Genomic DNA, 26,336 nt, shown 5'->3' with positions numbered 1-26,336 from the left:
AATGCCTCTCAAGTAGTATTAATGGAAGAGTTTGATTTTGGAGGTCCTAGTTTTATTAAATCTTGAACTTCATTTGCCAAAGAGTGGGGAATATTAGAAGAGAACTGGTGTGGATTTTAATGACAAGTTCTCCCACCCCCCATTCAGTTCCTGAGAGAATGCGAAAGCAAGCACCAGTTTTCAGCCTTTCCCTCTTATGTTTGCTGTTTATCTACTTGAACAGAATCAGTTGCAAGACAAAACTTTGCTCATGCTGCTAATTAGTAATTTCAGACAGTAGCCATCAGTCTATGCTTCTGTCAGGAAAAAAAATACTGCCTCCTGATTCTTCATACGCCTGCTTCACTTTCATTTGAGCCAGAGGGTTATCACAACTGTTTGTAGATTGATTTCTGGGTGCTATCATGACATTAGTGTCAAAGAACCAGCAGTGAAAGTTGGGCACCCAAATAATGTGTTATGTGCCTGAAAAACTTGTTTGAGTCGTCTGAGTGTGGGTGAAGTGGGCTACAGGGAAATACTTCATTGAAAGAGCTGATTTGAATGAGGCTGTGGATTCTAAACCCATTCAGGGTGCTTTTAGGAGAACGGCAGTGTCTGTGAAGAGTGAGATCTATGATAAGCATTTTAATAGCTTGGTTTATAGAGTAGGAGACAGAAGATACTTGGTGAAATTAATTTCTTCAGTATTAGATGAAGTTTTTAAAGTGGTAAATTTTTATTTTAAAAAGGAGAGAGAATATTGGAGGGGGAGGGAAAGATGCTGTTAATTTCACATAAGTGGTTTTCCTGATACAATCTTTTTTATTTCTTTAAACAAAAGCGTCAATTGGAACTAAGGAAGAAGCCTTTCTTAAAGACTTGGCATTTTATTTTTGGCTAGGACTGAAAGCTATTGTTGCCTAACTTGATGCTAAACTGGCAAATCTATGAACTGAAGCCAGTATTGTTACTTGGATCTAAATTTGTAAGGACATTTGGTTGTCTTAGAATAAAAGATGAGCATATAAGTTTACCTCAAGGGCAGAGTTATCCTCTAAAGATTATTTGCATAGGCTTAGAGCTGAAAATGTTGCTTAGCCTATTGACATGTGACGTTTAAAGTAGCAAGTTGATGGAAGGGAAGAATAATAGCAAATGGTGATGAATATGTCAAATGATCATACAGTAGGCACAATCTTCACCCAAAGGCTGTTTTTGGGCAAAAGGCAGAGCTTTTCTACGACAGCAGCTAACATTACAAGGAGGGAAGTTTCCAATAAGGGCTGTGATTCTTGAAAAATGGCTTTTATTATGTTTTTAGGGAATGAACAGTTTGAGTGTCAGATAAGACTGGGCTTAGCTATGGCTAGTATCAGTTTGACTTAGAATGTCATTTTAATTCCTGTTATGAGTAGTGCAAACCCACAGGCACCTAGCTCAAATTACAACTTATTTATATTGAAATTGGGAATTAAAATCTAAAAAGCAATCTAAATGGATAAATCAGTCTAAACAAAAGCAGTGCCCTTACAGCAGGTTATTCAGATTTAAGTATAGCAGTTTGCTAATGCTTGCTTGCCCACAAAGCTTGCTTTCTTTTAACTAATATTCCATGTATATTTTTGGCTACTGGTAGGGAAAGAGAGACACTTTTTCTGCCTTCTGCATGGAAGGAAGTTTTTTTGGAGAAGCTGCTGCATCTGCTGAGGACTAGAGAGAGAAGTAACAAAAGTTTGGTGTTGTACATGGCAGCTGGAAATCCAGCATGTGTTAGATACCTTTGAATAGAATGATTTCAAGATAGGAGTTAGCAAGAATCCTTCAACCCCAATTAATGTATACTCTGAAGAACTTTGCAGGCTTTAGGCCATAGTCAAAATCTTCCTTGTAAAGTCTCAATTTTCAAACAGTGATTAAAACCACTCATTCTTAAATTTGTTGAGGGACTTTAGATTAAGGTGTTCTGCTTGTGAGTTGTTTCAGGACATTGTATGAAGAGTTTGAGCTAGCAGGTTTCAGTGGGAAACAGTGGCATGTTTGGAAATACGATTAGTGCCTATCTAATTTAGGATTGAGTGGAGAGGAAGAAGTTGCTGCTGGTGATGTTAGTCGTGACAAAACATTGCACATAAGAGTAAGATGGAAACATATTTCAAGGTAGCATAAACAACAACTAGATATTAAGAATCTTGTCCATCTTAGGCTTTGAAACTTCATCTCAGTCAAGGGATATAGCCACTGCCATTTCTAGTGTGTGTTGTCTCTTCTGTTACCCAGCACTGCACTGTCACAGGCAGGTGCTGAGAACTAGCTCTTATATAGCATTTTCTTTGTCAAGATCAGAGTCCATTTTTCTGTGGCTTATTCTCTGTGTCTTAAAAGAAGACACAGAGATGGTCCTACCTCAGCCTAATTGTTATCCTGCAGGATTTTTCAGCCACTTAGCTGTAGGAAATTCCTCCAAATTCAGACAGCTGCTCTCCAAGCATCTTGACCACCATTAAATTGTGGAGTATCTTATTCTATTCTGCTGGAGATTTTATTTTGTTGTAGCTACCTTTCTCAGCAGTGAACAGGACAGACCAGTTCTTGGGTGAATTGCTCTTGTGGTTTGAGGCAGATGGAAATTTTACTCCTAGCTCTGCTGGTTCATGTGTATCCCAGACCAGGTAAGAAAGTGACTGTTACCCCAGCCAAGCACATGTTGCTTCTGTGGCTCAGTGAAGTCGTTGCAGGAGGAGTGTGCCACCCAGAGAGAACACATCATTAAAAGCACATGGCCTAAGGGTATGAGTATCTGAAAGGATGGGGACCAGACTTTCAGGCCTTGCTTTGACCTGGCTGAAAGCTGGTGGTTAAGAGGTTCACGTCGCATATTTCTGGCAGACATGTCCCTTTTCCTGGGGCAGCAGATGCTTGTTTGCTTGCTTGCTTTCTAAAGCTGATCTGTGTATCTGTGAGGAGATTCACAGGATAAATTTAATACATTAATCCAGAGGCTCTCTCCCTAGCCTGTTATGTGGAAAAATGAATGTGCTGGAGCACACTGTCTAGTTTCATCTTGGAAGCATCGTTTTGGCTTTATCTCAGAACTTCTGTGTTACAGCAGACCATTTCCCTATTAGAGCTGCTCTCCTTTTGGCTAACTTCTTAGCCCAGTAGTTTTGTTACTGACCTGACTTAAGAAATGTGTTCATAGCTGACAGGCTTCTGGCTATTTGTGGAGTCACTTCTTTCCCCCCTTCTTTCCTGCTTTGTGTTAGGTCCTTATGCTGGAGAAGAGGCTTCCTGGCTTTTAGCCCCCTTGTGAATGCAAGGGAACAAACTGCAGTTGTGTTACTGGAGAGGTTAGTGGGCATTTCTTAGTCTCTGCAGTGTCCTTCATTTTCTGCTGGCTTGCTTTAGCCTAATTAGCCACCATGAAGATCAGTTGGAGCAGGAGGCCATCAGGAAATGGAATGGTTGCTTCAAAGCCTTGTGCACTGTAGCAGTTTCAAAGGAGTGCAGAAAACTGACGCTCCAGATTCTGCTGTCCTACAGCCTGGAGCAAGGATTGGGTCCTTAAGGTCCCACATTTGCTGCAAATTGACCTAACCACTGAGATATCACTTGTGCAACTAATTTACTGCCTTTTCTACTGGGTAAGACAAAGTGGAAGCTACAACAGAAGATAATTCTCTAGAACTGGTGAGTCCCTATAAGCACAACTAGTGAATCTGTCATCACTTGCGGTGTAAAGAAGCCAAAGTTAGCCTGAAGCATTGTTCTTTTATGTAACAGAGGGGAAATGGCTCTGGTCCAGTTGATCCAGAAGCCTGAGGAGCCAGACCATCCTGTGATGTTGGCCTGATTAGCTGTAAATAATCCGGGCTCAACTGCCCTGTTCTGTGTCTTTGCTCTTTGCTGTTTTCTCACTGAGGGGAGGGGGAAGGTTTTCTAGCTACAAGGCTAGGAGATCCTGTGTTTATGAATGGGACTACCTGTACTGTGAACTGGTTCTGGTGCATGCAAGGAATGAAGCATGGAGAGAGAGAGTGGGTTTATAAATGCTTGTACAGAAGCGTCTGGATAATTAACTCAACTATTAAGTAGGAGCATTTAAATCCTTAAAGACATTTTCTGTGGGAAATACAGGCACACAAGAGATGTGGTTTGATGCTGACTTCTACCTAAATTGCACATCAGGAATTGAGGTGGTGTTTTGAGTCTGACCTGGAATAATTTATTCCATATCACAAGGATTTAAACCTAGTCTTCCTGCCAGGATAACACCATCATCACTAGGCCATTTTTACCAGCTCATCCGTTTCCACTGACAAGCTGGTGTGCTACAATTGAGGGCCCAGGTCAATTTGCTCTTTTGGTCCTGCAGGAACAAACGCCAGTTAACAGTGGGGGGCAGGAGCGGACACCAGCCCGAGTCACAGAGGGTATTCCAGGATAGCATGGTCACTCTTTCAGGTGGTCTCATGGGAGCATCCTAAGCCTTGCATATTACCCTTTCCCACAGTTGCTGTATGTGAAAGGTCTTTGATCTATGAATGAGCCCAACACATGGTGCTTGCTCACTGTATGTTAACAGCAGAGATGTTATTTTTGGCTCTTGAATTCTTTTTCTCCTTGACTATTAGAGCTGAAAGACCTTTCGTCCTTAAGACAGGCAGCTGTTCACTACATAGTGTGTTTGGGACAACGTGCTACATAATGCTGACACCTCTATTGGGAGCAATTTTTTTTGCAAAATGGGTAAGTGGCTTTTTAAATTGCCATTAAAAAATCTAAATAAAGTAGTCGTGTTTAAGTTTTAAAAAGAACTGGTATCTTTGGAACATTTAATTTAGAGAACTCACTGCAGTAATCCTTGATTTAGAACAATTACTGCACTAAAGTACTTGCTTTTTTTTCCTTTCAAAACCAAAACCAAACCCCAAACTGAAAACCAAACAGGTTTCCAGCAAAGGCTGGGGTAAATGACTGGAATGGAAATGTAGCCAAGTCTTGCAAAACTCCAGTATACAATTGCTGTTCTCTCAGAGGCCTTTTCTCCTGCCATCTGAGTGCATTCCCTTGTCTGGTCACTTGTTTTGCTTTTTTTTTAACATAATCACTAGTTGCTAGAAATAAATATTGCAAGAACTAATATGCTGGTTACATTCTTACAGCTGGGGTTGTATGCAGTGCATGCTGTTTTGAGAGGAAGCTGTTTTATAACATTTTTAATTATGATGTTTCTTATGCAACAGAGTTTAAGGATCAGGTGTAAACAATGTAATCACAAAGCTTCCCTGTGCTGTAACTCACCTATGTCATTTCTTGTAGCTCAAGCTTGACTGCACTCTCACACCTAACAAGATTCAGGAGCTAGAATACAAAGTATGCTGATTCAATGTGCAGTTCATAATGTTTATTTTGCAGTGCTGCTCACAAACCATTGGAGGAATTTATCTATGGCTGCACTGGTTTTTTTTTTTAACTCTTTTTAGTAGGGGTCAGGCATCTGTGTCTGGTTTCAGAGCTGTGGAATTCCAGTCCCTGAACAAAACAGGAAAGGTGTCAGAAAGGTTGCTGGTAGCATTTGGGGCTTGAAAGACTCAAAAGCCTGCATTTTCAGTTTTGAAGCGTGCAGAGGAGCTGCTTACTATTGCAGGAATGTCTCACAGGCACCACTGGCAGTGGGGCAGACCATGCCAACTCTGGATCTGACACTGTGAAATGAGGCCCTCTGCAGCCAGTTCCAGTTCCCCGACTGCAAGATAATTTATGCAGCCAACTGTAGGCTCCTACCCCTTGTGTGGGAATGGACTGCAGCCAGAAAGGAGGGAATCCATATTCCAAATCATCATCTTAGAACCGCTGCTGCGTGTTCACTAAGGCTTTAGTAGGAAACTGAAGGTAGAGGAAGAGATCATCAGCCCTGGTACTTCCCACTTGGACCAAATCTACCTGAGAAGCATAAGGGAGCACTGAGTCTGCCCATTTCTTACTCCTGGTATGAAAATAAGAGACTTCTGCTCTTTTTAGGAAGAAAAAGTCATTTTCCAGGACGACCTTACTTCAGGTGAGCAAACAGCCAAACACACATTGCATTTCCTACAGGGGAACACTGATCCAAAAGTCTTCAGCTTTAGAAGTGACTGTGCCTTCCTGTCCTCACCTCTACCTTTGTGGGATGCCGGTGCAAGCCACTCTCATTTATGTTAAGCCAGGCAATTGACTTCAGTTTTATTACAAAGCTTTTATTAAAAAACAAATGCTCAGCACATTAACTCAAACTGGAATGACAAAAAAAAAAAAAAAAAGGTTGACAGTATTTTTGGCAAAGGCTGTGCCTTACTATTTTAAAAAATGGGTACATCAATGCTCATTTCAACAACTGGCATAAAATCCCACTAACAGGCTAACAAAAACAGATACAAATACAGAACGATTGAAGTAATAATTCAAGTGCTGGGCTTTTTACAAGGAGAAGGGGAATGGGTGAGAAGGAGAACTCACTGCAGTCAGATTTGCTGGATGTATTGCTTATGTTTACAAAGTAGATGATGCAAGACTAACATGTCTACTGACCAGCGGAGTGTTGTTACATTTATTTAGTTCTATAGGACACTGTATTATATAGACTGAGAAGAGGCCGCTATTTGTTACAAATAGTTTAACAAAAAGCCACCTTTTTTTTTTTTTTTCCATACAGTTTTTCCTCTGGCAGAAAAAAAAAACCCCAAACAAAAAAGAAAACAAAAAAAGAAAACCTCCTTTTATTTAAAAAGTATTTCAGATTTCTGACACTTGTTTAAAAGCTCATACCTAGTAAAATATACACCAAAGAAATTACAAACTAAAAGTTAAAATATAAAAGCATTCAAGTTTCTTAAAAAAAGCTAAAACCAAAATTGATCCTGTCGCACCATTAAATAAAAAGAAGGTTGAGTGTGTCATCCTGGTCCAGGCAAAATTCCATTCCTCGATGTGCTGTATGGGGCAGCTGTGGTCTACGTTACTGTTTTGGCTGAAGCAGGCAGACAGCCATGCTACTTTGTTTGCTGACTTGATTTGGACACAGATGAGATGGGGCTTAAGAGTGCAAGGCAGAGGTGGAGCAAAGACAAAAGCTCCTCTGCTGACCCAGGAGCTCATTTTGCTCTATTTATATCAGGGCTGGACCTCGTGATAGTGAAGGATTTTGGCAGTGATTGTCTTTATGATTCAGTGTCTCTAGCAGTGACATCAGGGTGAATGACATCCTAGACAGACTCCTTGGGGGTGGTCTGTGTGGATGAAGGACACACCTAGGGTTTAACAAGCTTCCATCTCCAGAAGGGGTCCTGGTGTCGCCGCCTTTGCTTTGCAAGTTGAGAAAGCATTTCTTTTCCCACCTACAGGGAAGCGGGGAGGGGGAGGAAGAGAGAGATAAAGAATATATGAAGTTTTTCTGTTTAAATCCTTCAAACCGGCTGTAACTCTGTGACACAGCTGTATTAGTGGAATGTGCGTCTGCAATGGGAGAGTATTGCTACTTGCTCTTGCTTGAAGTCTGAAAGAATATTTGTGTACTTAGAATTGTAAATAGATATCCACACCAACTAGAAAGCTGGGGTTTAAGCTGTTTAGACATCCAGCATACTGCAGAATAAATTCCCTTTTGTAGTGGAGTTAATTTATCTACAGCATGTGACCCAGATATCTGTTACAAAACTAGACATCCTCAGGCCTTGCAGGCCTTGATACCACAGTGGTTGAGGTCAATTGAACTACTTCAGAGCTTCAAGCTCTGCTCCCTGAGGAAATGCTGTCTTCTGTAAGCAGCTGGTTAGAGGAATGTGGTGGGTGAGGCTTATGTGAGCACTGACCCTAACATGTGTCCCCACAACTGGGGAGGAGTCTTTCTGCTCTTCAGTGGGGTAGGGAACATCTCCCAGTTGCGTAACAGCCATGGGTCTCTTACCTAGCAGTAAAGTTCACTAGCATCTTGGAAGGTTTTATGTTCTTACAGCATATGAAAAGGTCAACAGGGCAAGCCTAATAGGTATTGCTCATCCAGAGAGGAACAGTTCTTCATCACTAGGTCTGTGGGTTACATCAGCTGACTTGCACAATTGCTAACTCAACCATCACCCCTGCCCTTCTGACCCAGACAACTGGGTTATAAGAGGGACTCCACCCAAGGCTGTCTGATGAGTCAGGCGGCTTTCCATGGGCGGACACATGCTCTCCAGTAATGGTCTCAGGATTATTGGTATCTCAAGAAATCTACGTTAACCTCTAGGCCTCCGTGTAGTACTCCGCTGCCAAACAAGTAGAAGGTTCAATGAGCAGAGCTTTTGCAAATGACCCAAACTAGCACAAGAATGTAGTCTAGTGGGGAAGGTGAGTGAATTTTCACCAGAAGAAACACAAAATGCTTTGTCGCACAAAGACACGCTGCCAGCACCCCGAATCACACAAGGCAAGACAGAACAAGTTTATGAAGAAATGGTTTAAACCACGAGTCAAACTTCTGTTAGACTAATAGATAGACTGCGTGAGCTTGTAAGAGCCCCAAGCAGAATTAATCAGCAAATACTACAGCAGCAGTATTTAAACCAGGGCCATTTATAACTGGGCACCCACCTCCCATCTGCAGCAGCTCCTGTGCAAGAGTGTAACCAGTGTACTGGTTGAGTACAGCTCCTGAGTAAGAAGTTACACAGGCTAATCTACTCGAGGACAGAAAGTCTCCAAAACTGATTCTGGACCCTTTGATTTTAGTGAGCACAAGCTGAGGCCCCAAAATCTTACTAAATAAGTTGACTCCTCATCAGAGGCCACCCACATGACTATTGTTTTAGTGGAAATCTAAGGACATTGAAGAGGTTTGGCTGCAGATTGAGTGGAAGGAACAAGTACAAATTCATATATATAGCTTTAATTTGAAGGACACTCTTCCCTCCCCCAAATGCCACCATCCCTGATACATAATGAATAATTTTCACCTGCTGCTGGTAGCCACAGAAAAACATTTAAAGCCACTGTGGCCTCTTAAACATCACAGCTGAAAGTCCACTGGCAAACCAGTGGTTTCAACAGAGGTGGTCTGTATTGACTAATTCAGTTCCTATTTCCTCATAAAACCGGCCCAAGTCCCAACTAAAAAAAGCCTTCTGAGCTTCCTGTCTTTTTTTTTTTTTTACTTTCCATAAAGTAGCACAGTGCTCCGTAACACGTGTGGATCAAAGAGCTGTGACGGGCTCTACCTTTCCAAGGAGCACGAAAGAGAGGCCAAGCAAACAGCAGAGGAACACTGGGGAGAGCACCCTGCAGCTTTATATTTATTCTGTGCCTTTTCATCCCAGATTTTCAAAGGTTTGGTCCAGGTTGCTCTTCCTGGGAAGGTTTTCCTCTCAGTCTTACATGAAAACATTCAGCTTCCTGTTGAGGAATGGCCTTGAGGCGCCAGGCCAGTAGTTCACAGCAGTCTGATACAAGCGATGTGATTCAGACCTACTCCCCATTAGCAGCCAGGAATGTCTACTTCACTGAAGGAAATGAAATGCTCTTCTGTTGAGATGGTTCCCTGCCTCCTCCCCCCTTCCCTTACCAGCAAGCTGTCTTTGAAGTCAGGAGGTTAAAACAACGACCGTGGCCTTGCTCTGGCCCTCAGCTTTTCAAGCAGCAGCCATCACTTGTTTCTCAATCCAAAGGCAGCTTTTGCAGCGCTTGCCTCCTTTCCGTAGCCCCTCTTGGTGCTTGATTATGCCTTCTCCAATAGAGCCTGCAGATACTACTGGAATTCTGTGAGGGGACAGGCACAGTGAAGCCCCAAATACTTTTATTTCTAAGTGAGTACTGCAGTACAGCAAATTACACAGTAGCTATACTGAAAGCAGCATCTAGAACCCAGCCTTTCCCCAGCTGCACATTAAGGCTGCACACTGGAAATTGCTTCTACTGCTGATAAACCAAATAATACCTAAAAAATACGAATGATGATGGTGTTGCCTTACAGATATAAACCAGGTCAAATCGGGATTCTTTTCAAGAAACCACAGGCATGTGCTAAGGAGACTGAAGACTTCCCACATCTAAGGCTTCACTGGGGGGCTGTAGCTGAAGTCTGGCCAAGCAAGGCATGCCCTAGCAAAGCCCAATCCACAAGTGAAGTCGGCACAATCAAAGACTGCAATTACAGCTCCCTGGCTGTGGTTAGGCTTCAAAGAAAGTGCTGCAAGTCACATTTTACATATGTGAAGTCTTGAGCCTGAGCCACAATAGGAGGCACTGTCTGTGCCATTTGCAGTGTACATCTGACTGCAGGAGGAAAGGGGGGGGGGGGGGGGGGGCAGACCTCGAGAAACAAATAAAATTCAACAATAATTCAGTGTAAAAAGAAAAGCTTTAGTACTGAAGTGATAAAACTGTATTTTGGGAATCACTACAGTAAAAAACAAGCCTCCTAAGAAGTCTGGGCTCAACGGCTGAGGGCAAGAGCATCAAAGGGGGATAAGAAGTCCTCCCCACACTTGGGAAGGAGATGGATTGAAGGGTGGGTCCACAAGGGCCTTGTACTCCTCCTCTAGTCTTTAACTCATCTCCCTTTTTCTAGAACAAGGGAGAGGATTATGCAGCTTCATCCAGGTCATGCTATTTGGAAGAAGTTATGGAAGAAAGTCAAGAGCATCTGGGTTGGTACAGTAGTAAGTACAGAGTAAAAGAGATAGATAATCCTTCACAGGAAGCAAGAGAAAGAAAAAAAAGGCTACATATAGTAATGGCAGGTTTATGTATTTATTTTTTTTAAAGTCAGTCTCCAAACCTGTTTTTTAATCCAGATACTTCAAACAAATGGCAAATTCAGGGACCCAGTAGCTGAAACTGTCATTTTCTTTTGAAGTCCATAACGAACATGTTCAACTTACTGCCAGGGTTTATCCAATGTTCCAGAAACTTGGGTAGCAAAACCAGGTCATTATTTATCAGGAAAGTTCACACAGTTTGTGAAGCCCCTTTGTATTTTCTTTAGCAGCAGAGCTGGAGAGAGTTTCAGGCGCAAGCAGATAGATGCTGGCACTGCAGTCTGCTCCTCTTCCTGCCCAGCTGTGCCATGGTTTGTGGGGTTAGCCTAAACCAGATCCTTGAAATGTCCTGGGCAAACAAAAACAAACACTCCACAACCTTTGTTGCTTCTAAACAAAAAACTACCTCCCAACAAAACCCCAGTCATTTTAGTAATCCGATTTGCTGCAGGGTCCAACAAGCTTTTAGAGCACATGGATGAGAGATGTACGGGAAACAGGAAAAAGCCTGAGCTGGATACCAGCAGGCAGCAGAAGAAACCTTTTAAGCTGCCTTTGTTGCCAAAGAAATTAGATGAAATTGTACCCTAACACTGTAACAGATACTGTCATATTGAAGCCATGGCAGTAGTAAGTTTTTCTTGGTTTTCTTGGTTTCCCTCCCCTCCCTTGCTACTGTTAGCCTCAGCCCATTGCTAGTAACTGTGAATGGAGACTCAAGTAACACTATCCACTAGTGTTTTAGTAACTACCCCTGAAAATACCTCTCCATTGATACGTGGAGTCTGGAGTCCTAAATTAGAGTCCTAAATTATGACCTCTTAGTTTGGCCTAAGCTTGATGCCTTAAGTGAAGAGCAGGAATGCCCTCTCTTCCATAAGGCATAGACCTCTTCCAGTGCATGTTAGTGTCGGCATGGGAAACGCCCAGATCCCAGATATTTCGGGGCTCCTGCTTTGTGCAGCTGAAGTCAGTGGTGCCAAAGCAGGTGTGGCTCTTATCAAAGGCCCCCAGTGTAGGCAGCATGAAACTAGCAGCTCTATCACTGTGCTACAATCTTTAAAATGATCCCGCTGGAAGACCCAGGACGTGTTTTTCCTGTTGGGGTGGGAGGGGAGAGAGGTTCCATGTTTATAATAAAAAACGAATTACCTCTAGGCAGCCATGTCTAGCAGCTTCTTAAAGAGGAATAATATACTAAAAGTGATCTGCAAGGGTGGAAGAAACAGGCTTGTCCTCTTTTTGTATCCTCACAACATATAATAAATATTCAGAAGGCTATTTTAAAAAATATTTCTTTAATAGACTGAGAGCTGCTTACAAAGATGCATCAGTTTTAGGGGCACTGAAATTGCTAATTCAGTTTTCACCTGCTGCAACAGAAAAGACATGAGGCAGGGGTAAAGTAGGAAGTGAAAATTCTTTCAAAAGAAAGAAATAAGATAGGTGAAGTTTCCTTTGTAGATCATCTTTTCTGACACAGGTTAGTTAGAATTTATGCTGTACTTTGAAAGGCAATCTCAGCATTTAAATCTTCTAATACATGGAATAATTTAAATAGTTGCTTTCATGCAACAAAGGTAATTCAGCTGTAGCCTAAATATCTTCTTGAGCTTCATCAGCTCTTCTACACACAGACATCACAGAGCAACACTACCCATGTAAGATGGCAGTACACAGGATCAGCTACAGAATTCAAACACTTCAACTTCACTTTGATGCAATTAAGTCATCTCTACTGGTCTGAAATACATAAGCCTCCTGTTGGGTATCTCAAAAGACACATGTTTGGGAAGAAACCCAACTACTCATCAAAACATGGTCTCACCTAGTGTCAAGTGAAATGCACACACCATAGAACTGATTATTACACAGTATTTTGGCAATAATGTTTTACCTCATGCAATGTCGGGTATCCCCAAGATGAAGGATAAGGAGTTCTCAAAATGAACAAGGTTAATTCTGATGCAACTAGTATTAATGAGGAAACTTATCTTACTTTTGCAAGGAGGAAGCAACTTCAGAAATTGTGTCTCTCTGCCCAGTTAAGCTGTCTTAGTTTTCTTACCCCCTGCTCCCGCTCTACTGATACCTGTGGCAAGAACACTAATTCAGAGAGGTCACTGGTACCATTTCCCTCAGTTGCATGTAACCCTGCTCACACACAACACCCCAGTGCCAATGGCATATTCTCTGCACAAATGCTTCCCACGTTTGCTCCTAATGCTGGAACTAACAGCAGAAAGCTCATGTCCTGAAAGGTCAGACTAAAATCCTAACTGGCTGTCAGCCTCACATGTAATTCCCTAGGCAATGGTGCTTCAGCTGGCTCTGCTGTGAGCCTCCTTACTTGTACAACTTTCCACACTGCACATGTTCAAATCTGTTTATATGGTACAGTCTTAACAAGTGGGTAAAGGATTAAAGATTTGAAACAAGACTTGCGTGGAAGCTCTTAAAGTAGACGATTAAAGAACTGGACTGGTATGAGAAGGTTCACTCTATTAGCGGTGACCTTTGCATCACCAAATTTAGGCTTTTTGGTTCGGTTTTGTCGATTTTGTCTTCAGGATGGCTGGTTTGCATTCATGTATATCAGAAGACCTCATCAATCCAATCATAATCTCTAAAAGAGTCAAACAGAAACAAGTCAGTGCTCGAGTTTGCTCAGCTTTGACAGAATTGCATTTAAATACAATTCTGTTGAATTAGAGGATGGATTTCACCAAGCTTAGTCTCCAGAAATAAATGGGAAAGACTTTGCCAGTGGGTGTCATAACAACTTGTTCTCTAGCTGTTCAGGAATGCAGTAGCATTTTCTCATATTGAAGCTTTTCATGTAAATACACTGAAGAATGAAAATGCAATACAGACCTGAGATGAACGCTAAAAGGCCGAGGTTTTCTTCCAAGTGGGAATGAAGCCACTTTCAGAACCTTACTCTTTCTTTATGAAACAGTTTGTTTCAACAGAATTTTTTCTCATGACCTTAGAAGTCTTAATCTAGTGGTGAGTTTACTAAATCCACTAAAATACACCGTTCTCATCCATAGAAGAATGGTGCACCAGCCGTCAACTCCCTGTCCCCACCCTATCCCACAGGAAGAGTTGGAACAATAGTCGTCCCACTGTTCCTCCATTCTAGCCCAAGCCGCCTACTGCTAAACCCTCAGAAGTGACACTGTATGTTGTTTTTTTTATCACTTGTAAATGTATCTGCATTCGAACTCCATGAGGCATCTCTGACTTTGCGGCATCTTTGACAAAAGAAACAGGTCCTAGACATTCACCTGCTGAATTATCTACTTTTGCCCTTTGTCAGTGCCAGTTTAAAACATGAAATGCTAAAGGCCTGCTTCATAGCTGACTATGCTACACCCCTGCTTTGTAAATACTTAAACATTCTTGTTTCTCTAATCCTGTATCTGTGCTGATTGTCTAGTTGAAAGTGTTCTGCTGTTTTTTCATTTAGAAAACCTATGCTTTGCCCCTTCCCTGACTTACCCTTATCCCTCCTATAGTCTCTGATTGCACCCAAGATAGCTTTTATACCCTTCCTTCCTTCCTTCCTGCACTTCACCAGGGTCCTCCGCCAGGTTGGTAAGGGAAAAGGGAGAACTCGGTCTGCTCTGCCGCATCTCTCCCAGCAGGTGTCAGTGCCCCTCTGTACCTGCCACCCAAACAGTGCTTCACGTTTGCTCTTCTGACGTTTTTCCTGATGTCAGCCTGAAAAAGAGGTCTTCTATCTTTCATCGTGGCAAGATCAATCGGAATTAAGTTGCAGAAGAGGACCTGTCTGAGGGCTATATAACTTTTCTTTGGAAATTTCAATGCCTATCTGAAAAAGGCTGAAGTCAACTGAAGTATTAAATCTGAATGTTTCAATCCAGCAAATTCTCTGCTGTTCCTTCTGTCCGCCTTGACTACGCTGAAGACCACCGTGCATAGGCAAAACAGGGAATACAGAAACATGGGTCACACAGGAAACACAAGTTTTAAAGCAAATCAGGACATGTCTCTGCACCACAAATTCTCTTTCTTACACACCAAATTCTGCACACATCCTTCAGGGGCTCTGCTTAAAGCTTCTGAGCAGTCAAGCGGTATGTAAAAAGCTGGAGTGTTTGTTTTGTTTTCAACTACTCCAGCAACATCAAGAGCACTGGACAAGCCACGTTAGAAAGCATGTGCCTCGGACAGCAAGGTACCACATCCTCTTTGCATCTCCTTTCTAGGATGCTGGCCAGAAACCCATAGTCAACCATGACCACGGTCATCAGATGGTTCTTTTCCACAGTATTCTGGCTGTAGATTGGTCCACTTGGCAGTCTGCTTTCACAGCTTCACTCCATTTTATTTCTAAGTAATAAGATATTCTAGTCATAAATTGCTTGTAACAACACCATCCAAAAATCACTTCTTCACCGAAATTTGACTCTAGTTTCCATGTAGGATGTTTGAAATATTCTACAGACAATTCATTGTTTAAAGTTAAACAGTCTTAATCTGATCCTTTTAAGTACTTCTGGTGTAAATCAGTGTTAGTAAAAGTTTTCTCATTTTGAAAGCTTTGCTAATCTAAATGCCAGTTGTCATGGAATTTTGCAAGCCACAAATACACATCTCACAGGTTTTCAATTGTCCATTAAATGTCCATTAAGCTTCTCTATCACCCTTTTTAGCCCTTGAAGATACGCCAAAACACAATGTTAAATTATGTAGCTTGTGAGGACTTCCCAACTGCATCCTATCCTATGTCAGATGATGTGTCTTTTACAGTTACTGTATGTAGCAAGTCATAGGAAGTTAACTATTTCCATGTTGCAGAACAATTACAAGTTTTCATGCTAATGAAAACCCTTCTATTTCCTGCTGATTTAAAAATACTCATGGGATGCTAAAAAAAAATCAGCCTTTTTTCCCTTCCAAAAGTCAAACTGGATAGGAAATAAAATATCTTCACTTCTGACACAGAATTGCTCCCATTTGCAAGACTTCTAGAAGGCTGTGCTTAAAATAATAAGAAAACACCACCCTTCTGAAAGGTGTACAACAGATAATTTCTACATTGTCCTTAATCTTAGATTTTCTCACCTACCCTTCCCTCCAGGCTTCTCCCAAAGTAATTTTTAGCATTATCAGGTCTTACGCAACTCTTGGTTGATTTCAAAGGAGAGAATAAATACAACTTATTTTTGCAACAAATAAGTTACATCAAACATTGTGTTAGGCCATGTCAACTGAAAACAAGATCCTGCCTGGGGACAGTTACCCAACTCTCCAAGAATGGTGACATGCCTTGGAGTATCCCAGGATAATATAGCAAAGAATGGAGCACCAGGTCATGGTATTCCTAAAGCACCCTAATATTAAAGTGTTTTACAAACTGGCCATTCAGCCAGCTGGAGGAGATTGTGGAACTCAGATAAATCTTAAGCAGTGAAGCCATAAGAAGTGAAGCTGCTGTGTACAACCCTGGGAAGAGGGGCAACTTAACACTACCACCTTCACTTCATCACTAGTCAAATGATGGCCAAGCCAAAAAGCAGGTGAGAGGTTCACCTTAAGAATCAGTTATGTGCTGAAGTGTTCATGGACATAAAAAACAACAAAAAAGCCCCACACCCAAAACTTTCACAGTATCTTAAATCATTTCTGTTTGCATGTCTCTTCCGTTACTTTCCTCTGAACATCCCACCACACAACCCTCCCACTATTTCATCCTTCTCACTTACATCACCGTAATTACAGCCCTGGCTGATCTCCTTTGTGCTGATCTCGAGATTCTTTCTTTGGTCTTGCCACCTACTCATTTCTGATTATTCTCAGATAACAGAACGCTTGTCTCCTTCCCAGACCTCCCACCCTCCTTCCCCCTCTTCCTTGCACCATCTGTACAAGTAAGAAAGCTAGTGTTTTCCTGTCTTCAAGAGCTCTTTGCAGCACTCACTGAAAGGCATTCCCAAACTTATCATCTTCATCCAGTAAAGACTACAACAGCTCTGCTGTGGGCCTGGTAAGATATTATGCTTGTGGGCAAAACATTCTTTGGATTAGGCTTGGAAAGGGCAAGAGTCTTAACCTTCAGAAGTTTACTTTGAAGTCTGGCTGGCTGATTCAGGTTCCCTAAATCATTCTGTGCATTTACTTCTAGCTAGAGCAACATCTGTATGTCTCCAGTGGAGAATACTCACTTGGCACATGACATTTAGTGAGGCTGCCTACACGTGCATATATGGAGTCAACAGCACACTTCCCCTTCAGTGGAAGAAGATACCCACTGTTCTCATACTCTGTGTTACAAATTGCACAAGGACAGAGACAGGTATTACCAACAGTTTCCATACTGTTTCAGAGCTTAAGGGAGAGAAAGGAAGGAAGCGAGGGAGGGAGGGGTGTGAAGGTAAAAGGGAAAGAGAAAACCCATGTGCTCAGAACACGCATCCTCTACTACGGAAAATGCAAACAGAAGCTCTGTCAAAAGGAGTTCATCCTTAGAATGTAAGGCATCCAAGAAACCAAATATCCCCTGGTTTTCAACTGCCATGTGAACCATAGTTGTATTCTGATCCCAATCAAACACTCGGCATCAATTCAGATGAAATTAGGTGTGTTTTGCTTACTGGTACTATGTTGACATCAAAGGGAAAAATACAACAGTCATGGGCCTGGGTAACTAAACTGAAACATCAGTTATAAAACTCAAGGTATTTCTTAAACACCTATGGCAGTCACTGTAACAATACTTTACAGCTACATTTGTTGTGTAGGCTACAGAACCCAAATGCTGCAATCCCCATCTACAATCAGCATGACTCCGGCTTGCCTGAAAACCTTTTGTTTAGCAGGAAGAAAAAAAACAGAGCATGCATTTCACATTTTCATTTCAGCTTTAAAGAAAAAACAAAGTCTTAAACCCAACCAAGTTTAGACTAACCAGCAAAATGGTATAACTGCACAAGATGCTTGAACCAAAGACTGACACTGACACACTGCACAGAACAAACTTAACTTGTCTTCTAGCTGAAAGTCCCAGCAGAGCAGAGGGGCCACAGGAGGCTGCTTTGCTGACCACCCCAAGTGCCAAAGGCATCATGCAGCCAGACAAGGCAGAGGGGATAAAAGAGACCAATTCTGTTGGTGACTTTAGTAAGTGTTCCTTTTTTTCATGATTCCTGGAATTCTTAGGGGTGTTCCAAGAGCAGTCTGGGTTAATTAGACAGTGTGGAAGCAACTATTCTGTCAAGTGAATGCCATTCCTACTAGGGAACATTATCACACCGAGAAGAAGAGAAGGACCAGCCTTCCAGCGCAAACACTATAAAATGAGGTTCACACTGCACTGTGTGCACTCACAAGCAGACTAGACGGTGTCACTGGATGTGTGTAATCACTAATCATTCCACTTTTTTTGCAGACGATATAATGTGAAGAGAGAAAACACTCTGGAAATCCAACAAGAACAAACCAACCCGCACACATGAAATACCACTGTACAGCTGAGGGCTAAATTCTTGCTGTAACTGAAATACAGTCCCACTTTCTTAGCGGATGTTTCGTTAGTACATAGGTGTACCCAGCCAGCCAGCATCTTGTAGGTGTCAGCACACAAAATGTACTCAAAGCCAGTGTCTAGCCTGCTCTTGCGAACTGTGACAGTCTGCTGCCTGGGAGGGTTTGCACTGTTTGATAAACCCATCCCTGTGCTTCCCAGGCAGACTTGCAGCACGTCAGTGAGGTATGGTCAGTTTGACAATATGAAGGTTAAGAAGTGAAATGGTGAACACCTAATAGATAGCCGGTATAAAAACCATCAGTAGTCAAAGTAACAAAGCTTTGGGATATGATACTTCTGCAATTTTTGCTAAATTCATATTATTGCATAAAATTTATAAGAAAGCTTATTTCACAATTCAGTTTTATCATCAGGAAAGCTTTAGAGATGTTCTTACCATGCTTCAGATGTAGGCAGCTGTCATTCTGGGGCCTGTACCTGTAGAAGATTGTTTTCCTTTAACAAATTTCTGTTACAGAGTTTTTGCACATTCCAAATAAGTTTGTTTGCTACAGCATTACGTGGATTTTCTTTTGTGGTTTTGGTTTTGTTGTTTGCTTGTTTTTATGGTTCTTATACCAGCCATTTTTCTTGGGGAAAACAGGGTGTTTCTTTGTATGTGTTTTACAGTCAAAGAAGAGACCTCACTGATGCTTTTAGCCAGCCTATTAGGCAGCAGAGTACACAGAACTGTAAAATACAATGTTAAAAAAATACAGTGGCTACAAAAAGGTCAGTGTAGAGTTTCCAGTGTCCAATAATCCCACACAGTATTTGAGACATAGTTACGTCTAAGGATGATACAACACTGACTGAGGAGAAAAGCAAAGGTAAAGCAGGACAGTAATGAGCGAGTTCAGCCAAAGATGTTGATGCCATCAGGATGCTGCACAGAAAGGCGTAAGGGAAAGGAAACATGTATTGTGTGTATTTTCAAGAGCTTGCATTCAAAGTGAAGTATCTTAAAACATCCATCAGAAGCAAGTGTTAAGAGAAAAGCATGTAAATATTAGATAGCGCAAGCCTGGTTTCTGAAATATACCTGAGGTGAATGGTAAGTAAGAGCTGGCCATGGCCTACCTGATGCTGATTCCTGCAACTTTTCTCTCTTCCTCTTCTTTTTCTTTCCCTGAAAAATAGGAAATTTTACCATACTGTTACATGCATGTAACTTTCTTTTCTCGCTTCCTCACCTCATAAAATAGAAAAAAAAGCTATCTCCACATTCAGAAAGGGGTGAGGAAGAAAGAACAATTGTTTTTGAGGTAGCTAAAACCTTTTCTAACCCACTTCCAAGTGTTTCAATGGTAACAAGCTGTGCTCTGAGCATCTATGGAGAAATACATGCGCCATACATGTTTTTATATCCACATGGAATTGCAATTTCCAGCAGTTTTTCAACTAACACTGGCAGCCGCAAGCATCTAAAAAGCTTCTCACGCTTAATAATCTGATGACACATGTCGATACCATAATTTATGGCTCTTACAAGCACTCTTCACACATTCAGATATGTACACTGTCATACATGGCAACAGCAGACAGGGTGTTGAAAGTACCTAGGACAACCATGATTGTCCCCGGAGTGCAAACCAGCCAACTAAAACTGCACTGATAATGTCCGTATCTTAACAACAGCCAAGTCGTGTGGGGCTGTGCCAGGAAAACACGGGTGTGCAACAGGCAAAGAGCAGACTGCTGTACAGCAGAGCACCCTTAATGTGACTGAGGTGCAGGACAGAAATGGACGTCTGGCAGCTGTCTTTCTCGGACACCACACTGGCACCAGTGTGCTAGTACAGGCTCATCACGCCAACCCACACACTCAAGCCTTCTCCTGCACCCCCATCTATGGAAAAGGCCAGAGCTCCCAGTTCACAGTGTCTTTCAGGAAACAAAAGGTCAGTTTAGACCCACAATTTTAAACCTCAGTCATCTTGCATTGCCCTAATTACCACTTTGATATTCCTCCATGTGACTTCTCTTTATTGACCTGTGCTGTCATTCAAAGCTTTGGGTTTGCTTGGTTTTGTTTTATTAAAAAAAAAAAAAATAGAAAAAAAGTCTTATCCATTAATTTTTTTCAAAGAAGCCTTCAAGCTGCCAGGAGAGGATCTAACCAGTGAGTTTGGGCAAACCTGGGTGCAGTTGCTGTAAGTGGGACTGCAGCCCACTGTCCATCCTTCTGCTGCCCCCCAGCCAGAGGTTACTGCACTCAGCACAGCTGGCAGCTGCCAACACACATCCCAGTGTAGACCATGGCACACAGCAGCCACACATGAGAAGGGCTACGGTGGAGGGACACACTGTTCCATTAGCTAGCTCTACAAGGCAACAGGATGGACAGCAGGTGATGTGAGAAACCACCTCAAACCACTGCAGTGCTCACGGAAGGACAGCAAGGGCTGTACAAGCTAGGGCTCCAGTGAAGCTACGGCAGATGAATTTAAGCAGTCTCTAGTCTGCTCTGACAGTCTGTGCCTACCTGATTCTCAAGCTCCTGTCCTTATTTATCCTGAGGCTGGCAACAAGGCTGAGCAATGCCTTGTGAGCGAGCTCCCAAAGACAGGACCAAGACTAGAAGTTCGAAAGCAGATTTCAAGGGCTTTGGGAAACTCACAGTTGTATGCTTTATCGCTTAGGCACCAACACTTCTTTACAGAGGAAAGTGCATTAATGCAGATGTTAACATGGAAAATCATGGAAAGAAAACCGTGTTTTATTCCCTACAGCAGGCTGCCAAAACATACTGAAAGCTTATCTGAGGTCTATCTATGAGATACCAGAAGCAGAGGAACAGAAGGAAAAGGCTGGGCTGAAAACTAGTTGTCAGCGTTTCCAAATGAGGAAGTTTCTGACAACTCCAACACACAGAGACATCACTACATCATGAAAACACTGTGCTTCTCATGACTGTCATGCAACTTTGCAGGACTTCTTTGGGCGTCAGTAATCGAAACATAATAAAAAGCACACAGATACTGTCCACAGTTGAATAGCAGTGCTTCACATTTTCTTGCAATTTCTGAAGTCCTGAATAACCAGGCACAACCAAAACAAAGAACGAAAACGAAGTAGCATATATTTTTTAATTGGAGTGTTTTGTGAAATTCAGCCACATAAAAGAGAAGAGTCACCCCTATGCCACTTTCAGCTCTCAAAATACTGCAGTAATATCAGTGCTGAATGAATGCAATTTCATTTTTTGACTGCTCAAGTTAAAAAAACTGAAGCAAAAAAAAATAAAAGGAAAAAACCCAACAGATGACGTACTTGGAAATGTTTCAGTGATAAACCATGATCTATTATGATTACCACCTCACCACCAATGCAAGAATGATGCGCACTCCTACAGAGGCAGAGGAGGACTGCAAGAGGAAGGTAGTGAAATTCTCCATTGTAACACGTAGGACAGAAATATGTCAGAGCTATACTTCCACACAGGATGTAGGCTGGAAGCACATCAAAGAGAGCATCCGTACGTGCCACCTTACACACTCCTAAGGTCTATCAAGGCATTTAAGAAACTGCAGTCCACCGCTTAGGCTGTATGGCAGTAAGCTGTGGCAACATGCCTCAGGTTCTCAGAGTCAACATGACCAAACATCAGAGGACATTCTTGAAGGCTGATGTCCAGTAAGCGTGAGCAGACCAGGCTAAAAAGTGGTTTGATTTTCCAGCAAGTACATTCAAGACAGTTGAAATCCCATCCTTTTCAAGGAGTATATCATTAAGGCCCTATTTGTTCCCAGCTGTATTTCAAGACAGCTCTGTTGACGTGGTCTGGTTACTGGAAATAAACCCTACCTGCGTAAGGTCATGACAGCTCATCTACTAGAAAAGATGACTGTATAAAACAGGCAGAAACAAGCTGCTAGGGCTTGCAGTAGTGTCTGTGCTTACAAAACTGGGCATGGATGTCGGCAAGGCCAAGGCATCTGCGTAGTTTCTGTGTCAATGTCTTCTGTGCAAGTTTCTATGATTTCTATTGTCACTGTATTTAGGTACCTCAACTTTTAACATCCAGAAGACATCACAGAAGTACTGAAAAACTACTGACCACCTAATACAGATGGAAAACTGACACAGATATAGCATGTGCACTTCCGACCACAATAAATAATGCCACAGCTGATGGGGGGACAGAAAGGAGCCCAGATCTCAGGCTAGGATCAGTCTCTCGGGATTGTGGCTTCTGAGTTTCATAACTTAACATATGACTATACTGACAACTCATTGTAAGCACAACTGTGTAATTGTGCATTGCAAGCTGTGCAGCATGCTATTAACACTTGTTTGAGATTTAATTACAAACTAACAGTAATTGTAAGAAAACTTTTTAGCTTCACCAAACAGTATAAAAGCAGGATTCAGCACAAATTTATTTATACAGATTTTACGGGCTTTATTTCAGAGATGAACCATTCTGAACTACTTTCAGCTGAAGTTCAGCCTGCATTAACACCCCTGAACTTTTGGTTCTCTTGTAAAACAGAGATGCCTTTTTTGCTCAGGTCTAAGAAAGATTTCTGGATAGCAAGCGATCAAATAGAAAATGACAGAAAATTCATAGATGTACAGTAGAACCTAAGCTTTCAGACAGTGCTGACCATTGTCCTAGAAAAAAAAACCCACAACTTTCCATGTTTATTTTTCCCTTTCAAAAAACATGACCTTCGTAAGAAGCATCTCAACAACAACAGTAAAATCCCAAGTTTCCTGAATGCTTGAAATGCAAACACATGTAAGCCTTATGTTACACGTTTGTTCACCATCCCTACATCCAGAACTTTCTGCAAGTTAAAGAGAAAAAGAAGAAAGAAAAAAGTTATGTAAAGGAGGTTAATTTTTTCAACTTACATAGTTGTCTCTTGCAGACCAGCCTGGATAAAGCTGCATGTGTAGCTGCCTTTCTTTACGAGCTAGTTCATAATATTTCGCTTGTTCTTCACGGGAGAGAGCATGCCACTGCAAATAAAATAAACATAGCAGTAGACTAGGAAATAACTCATACCCAGGCAACGGACAACTTGAGCAAGTGTTTCTGTGACTTTGATTCAGTCCTTCCCTGCTGCAAAAATGAAATTCATTAGGAATTGCAAGCACCCCTGTTTATTAACCAAGTTTCAGGCATTTGTCAGCTCCGCAACTGCCAAGTGCCTTCAGCAAGACAAAATTAATTTATGGAAACAGGGCTCACCAAATAATATGCTCACAGAACCATGCTTTTCCAGAACTACTTAACAAAAAAAAACCCACAAAACCCCAAAAAACACCCAACCAAAAAACCACCAACATACACACCCCCCTTAGCTCCTGACAAAACAGAAAGGTTTTGTGCTGCTTTTAAAGGGCAGCAAGCTCCCCACCATAGAAGGGTTTGCTGTCTTGTTTTTAAGCAGCAGCTACACATGGGTTTTCAATGCCAATGCAGAGGGCTTTCTAGGCATCAGCAGGCTCCTGTTTCAAAATACACCTCTAAGTATGGAGCTTCAAGGTACTTGCTTTTCGATTTCTTCTTGTTGTAATAGAGGAAAAGAAAATGGCAACTGCAAAAAGTTTGTAAGATACAGAAACCACAGAACTGGAGTTTTCCAAATTACACAAGTTCACCTCTGTAGCCAAGTAGGGATAAATTTCCTGCTATTATGTAACTCAAAAACCACCAAAACCAAAGCCCAAAACCTCCTCACAACCTGCACATTTGAAAAGACAGCAGCTACGTTAGTATTGAATCATTTTGTTCTTGTTGAAATGCCTATCATAGACCTGAATCAGAAAGAGAAAAGACCTATTTAGAATGAGGTTCCACTGCTGCAGCATTCAACATGTCTTCTTGTTTGACTTTGACAACACGCATGGGAGGACGGGAGAGAAGAAGATGTTATAAAAAATCCCAAACCAAACCCAACCCAAAAACCAGACAGACGTGAAATCATTAAGACACTCACGCAAGAATAATTTACAGAATTAGGATTTCAAATCAGATCACATTTGTATGATTTAATATGTTGTTTTGTTACACATCAGAAGACGTGAACTAAAGACAAGACTGTCTTGACTTGGCAAGTTTGATGTGTTACTGAAAGCACAGTGGTTCAGCCTATTTGCAACTCTCAAATTCCACATGTGCATTCCAAAACTGGAAGGCAGCAATATTAAATGCTGTCATAGAGCTCAGCATCATGCAAAGCATCAGCTCTTGAAAACAGAGGTTCCTTCTCTGGAGTGACACAGGGTACAGTAAATAGTGACCAGGATGACCGAACGCAAAACATAATTAATCCCCAAGCAATTATAGTGGATAACTTGTGCATTGTTTGTACTATAGTAAAAGTGGAATTTTAGGTACTTTCACAGAGAACAGCACCTTGAAAGGAGTCCAAGCTGCAGAAAAAGCAGGAGCACTGGGGCTTGATTTGTTACCAAAATGGAGATAAACGATCCCTACTCAAACTCAGACTGGTACAAAAGTTATCCCTTTTTGCATTTCTGGGACAGTCAAGGGCAAAGTGGGCATTACCTCTGCTGCTTTCCCTTGGAAGAAGAACACTGACAGTGCATATGAAGTCTGCAATTGTGGGTTGACCTGCATACCTTTCTTGGAGCACAGAAAGAACAAAACATGCCTACAATGCCACAGAAGCAAACGGCTCTCAGCGAGTCTCTGGGACATGTACTGGGATCATCAGTACTCAGCTGATGACTTTAGAGACATACAAAACTTGATTAGACAAGTCCCTGAGTGACCTGGTGTAACTGGACTTGCTTTGAGCAGCTGATGGACTAAACTACCTCCAGAAGTCCTTCCCAACCTACATGACTTTACAATTGAACCACCTTATATTCATTTTTGAGTTCCATGTCCACTGGCATCCAGTGTTGGACTTTGAATGATCCCCTCATGCCCTGATGGACACCAGCCCCAGGGAGGACCCAGAAGGTGATCTGAATACTCCTTCCATGCGTGAATAAGGATATTTCATGCCTGAGGTGCTGACACCATAACATGAGTGGAACAGACACCAGTTTGATGATGTTGCTAATGCTGCTTTTATTTTAGTTGCATGTTTTATCTTCTATAGCTAATTTGATAGTTGCACATTAGTTAGCACCTCAAGCAGAAAGTGAGCTATCGCACCCAACTAAAGGGAAACACACACAAATTAGCAGCACACGTGAGTACACACACCCCCTCCTGTACATACCCTTCTGCCAAGAATCTGGTTGATAGCTGCGCTTTCTTTCAGAGTACACTCTGCTACAACGTTCGCTCTCATTTCTTTCATGTACAACATGAAAGCATTCAGAGGTTTCTTAATATGAGGTCTTTTTGGCTCTTGTTCTTTTCTCTGTTCGTGCTGAGGCTTCCTAAAACGTGGTGGGGGAAAGGGAAAGGAGGGGAAAAAAAGCATCCATTTACCTTCAGCCTAGAAAACCCTAGTGGAAAATTACCAACCTGTGGTTACAGGAGCATTTAAGTAGTAAGAATGAGGATTTCAGTGGTCATGTACCATCTACTTCTGTATCTTTTCAGAGAACTGACTTAATTTAACACTCAGGAAGCATGTCAGGTTGTCATTCTCTGGCAAATAACATTTGAGCTGTGAATCCGTTCCAAATTCATCGCTTGTCTCAATTCTCTTTTTGAAAGACTACCCATAGTACCCTAAAAGACCACTGCTACAGGCAGGAGGATAGTGCCTCATCCACTTCTTTTTCCAGCTTTTTCCTCCGAGTACACTAAGCAAGTAGGCTGCTTTTTACTAGTGGAGGCTTTTTCCAGCAGAAATTTGTGAGTTCATACTCAAGCAACATTCACAGGTAGACAGGCCTGCGATTAGATCTGAATCAAGGTGATTGTTGCCAATAGCTAAAAAAGTGCTGAACTGAAATGGAAAATGGCTTCATGTCTCATTACTCTTCCCAAACAGTAGCCCATATCTTCTGCTTTAGTTACAGAAGATTTAAAATTCAAAGAGGTCATGAAAGGCACTTTTTTTCCCTTATTATATACCCTTGACTCTTCT

At 41.8% G+C, this 26,336-nt stretch overlaps 1 protein-coding gene and 1 long non-coding RNA gene across 7 annotated transcripts in view; one reads left to right on the top strand and one right to left on the bottom strand.

The window, feature by feature from the left end:
• The first annotated feature begins 2,465 nt into the window (after positions 1-2,465).
• LOC134173020 (uncharacterized) lies at positions 2,466-10,650 on the top strand. The gene is made up of 2 exons (XR_009968100.1): positions 2,466-4,728; positions 10,562-10,650. It is a non-coding gene; the product is annotated as an uncharacterized LOC134173020 (long non-coding RNA).
• The window catches only part of LEF1 (lymphoid enhancer binding factor 1), a 69,798-nt gene continuing 50,170 nt past the window's right edge, over positions 6,709-26,336 (bottom strand). For 3 of the 6 annotated variants that reach the window (XM_062636673.1, XM_062636668.1, XM_062636671.1), the window contains 4 exons: positions 25,515-25,677; positions 23,167-23,274; positions 19,387-19,435; positions 6,709-7,355 (listed from right to left, as the gene is read on the bottom strand). In XM_062636673.1, the coding sequence (XP_062492657.1) occupies positions 7,276-7,355; positions 19,387-19,435; positions 23,167-23,274; positions 25,515-25,677 (400 nt within the window). In that variant the 3' untranslated portion in view covers positions 6,709-7,275. Of the gene's footprint in view, positions 7,356-9,525; positions 11,101-18,703; positions 18,745-19,386; positions 19,436-23,166; positions 23,275-25,514; positions 25,678-26,336 lie in introns of those variants that run through there. The other 3 variants (XM_062636669.1, XM_062636672.1, XM_062636670.1) reach the window with 2 other exon arrangements.

This window comes from Pezoporus occidentalis, unplaced genomic scaffold, assembly GCF_034315485.1.
Source record: "Pezoporus occidentalis ecotype Australia unplaced genomic scaffold, CSIRO_AGI_Poc_V1 ctg49, whole genome shotgun sequence".
Lineage (NCBI taxonomy): Eukaryota > Metazoa > Chordata > Aves > Psittaciformes > Psittacidae > Pezoporus > Pezoporus occidentalis.
The sequence above is the reverse complement of the archived record's forward strand: the minus strand, read 5'-3'. Positions and strand labels throughout refer to the sequence as shown.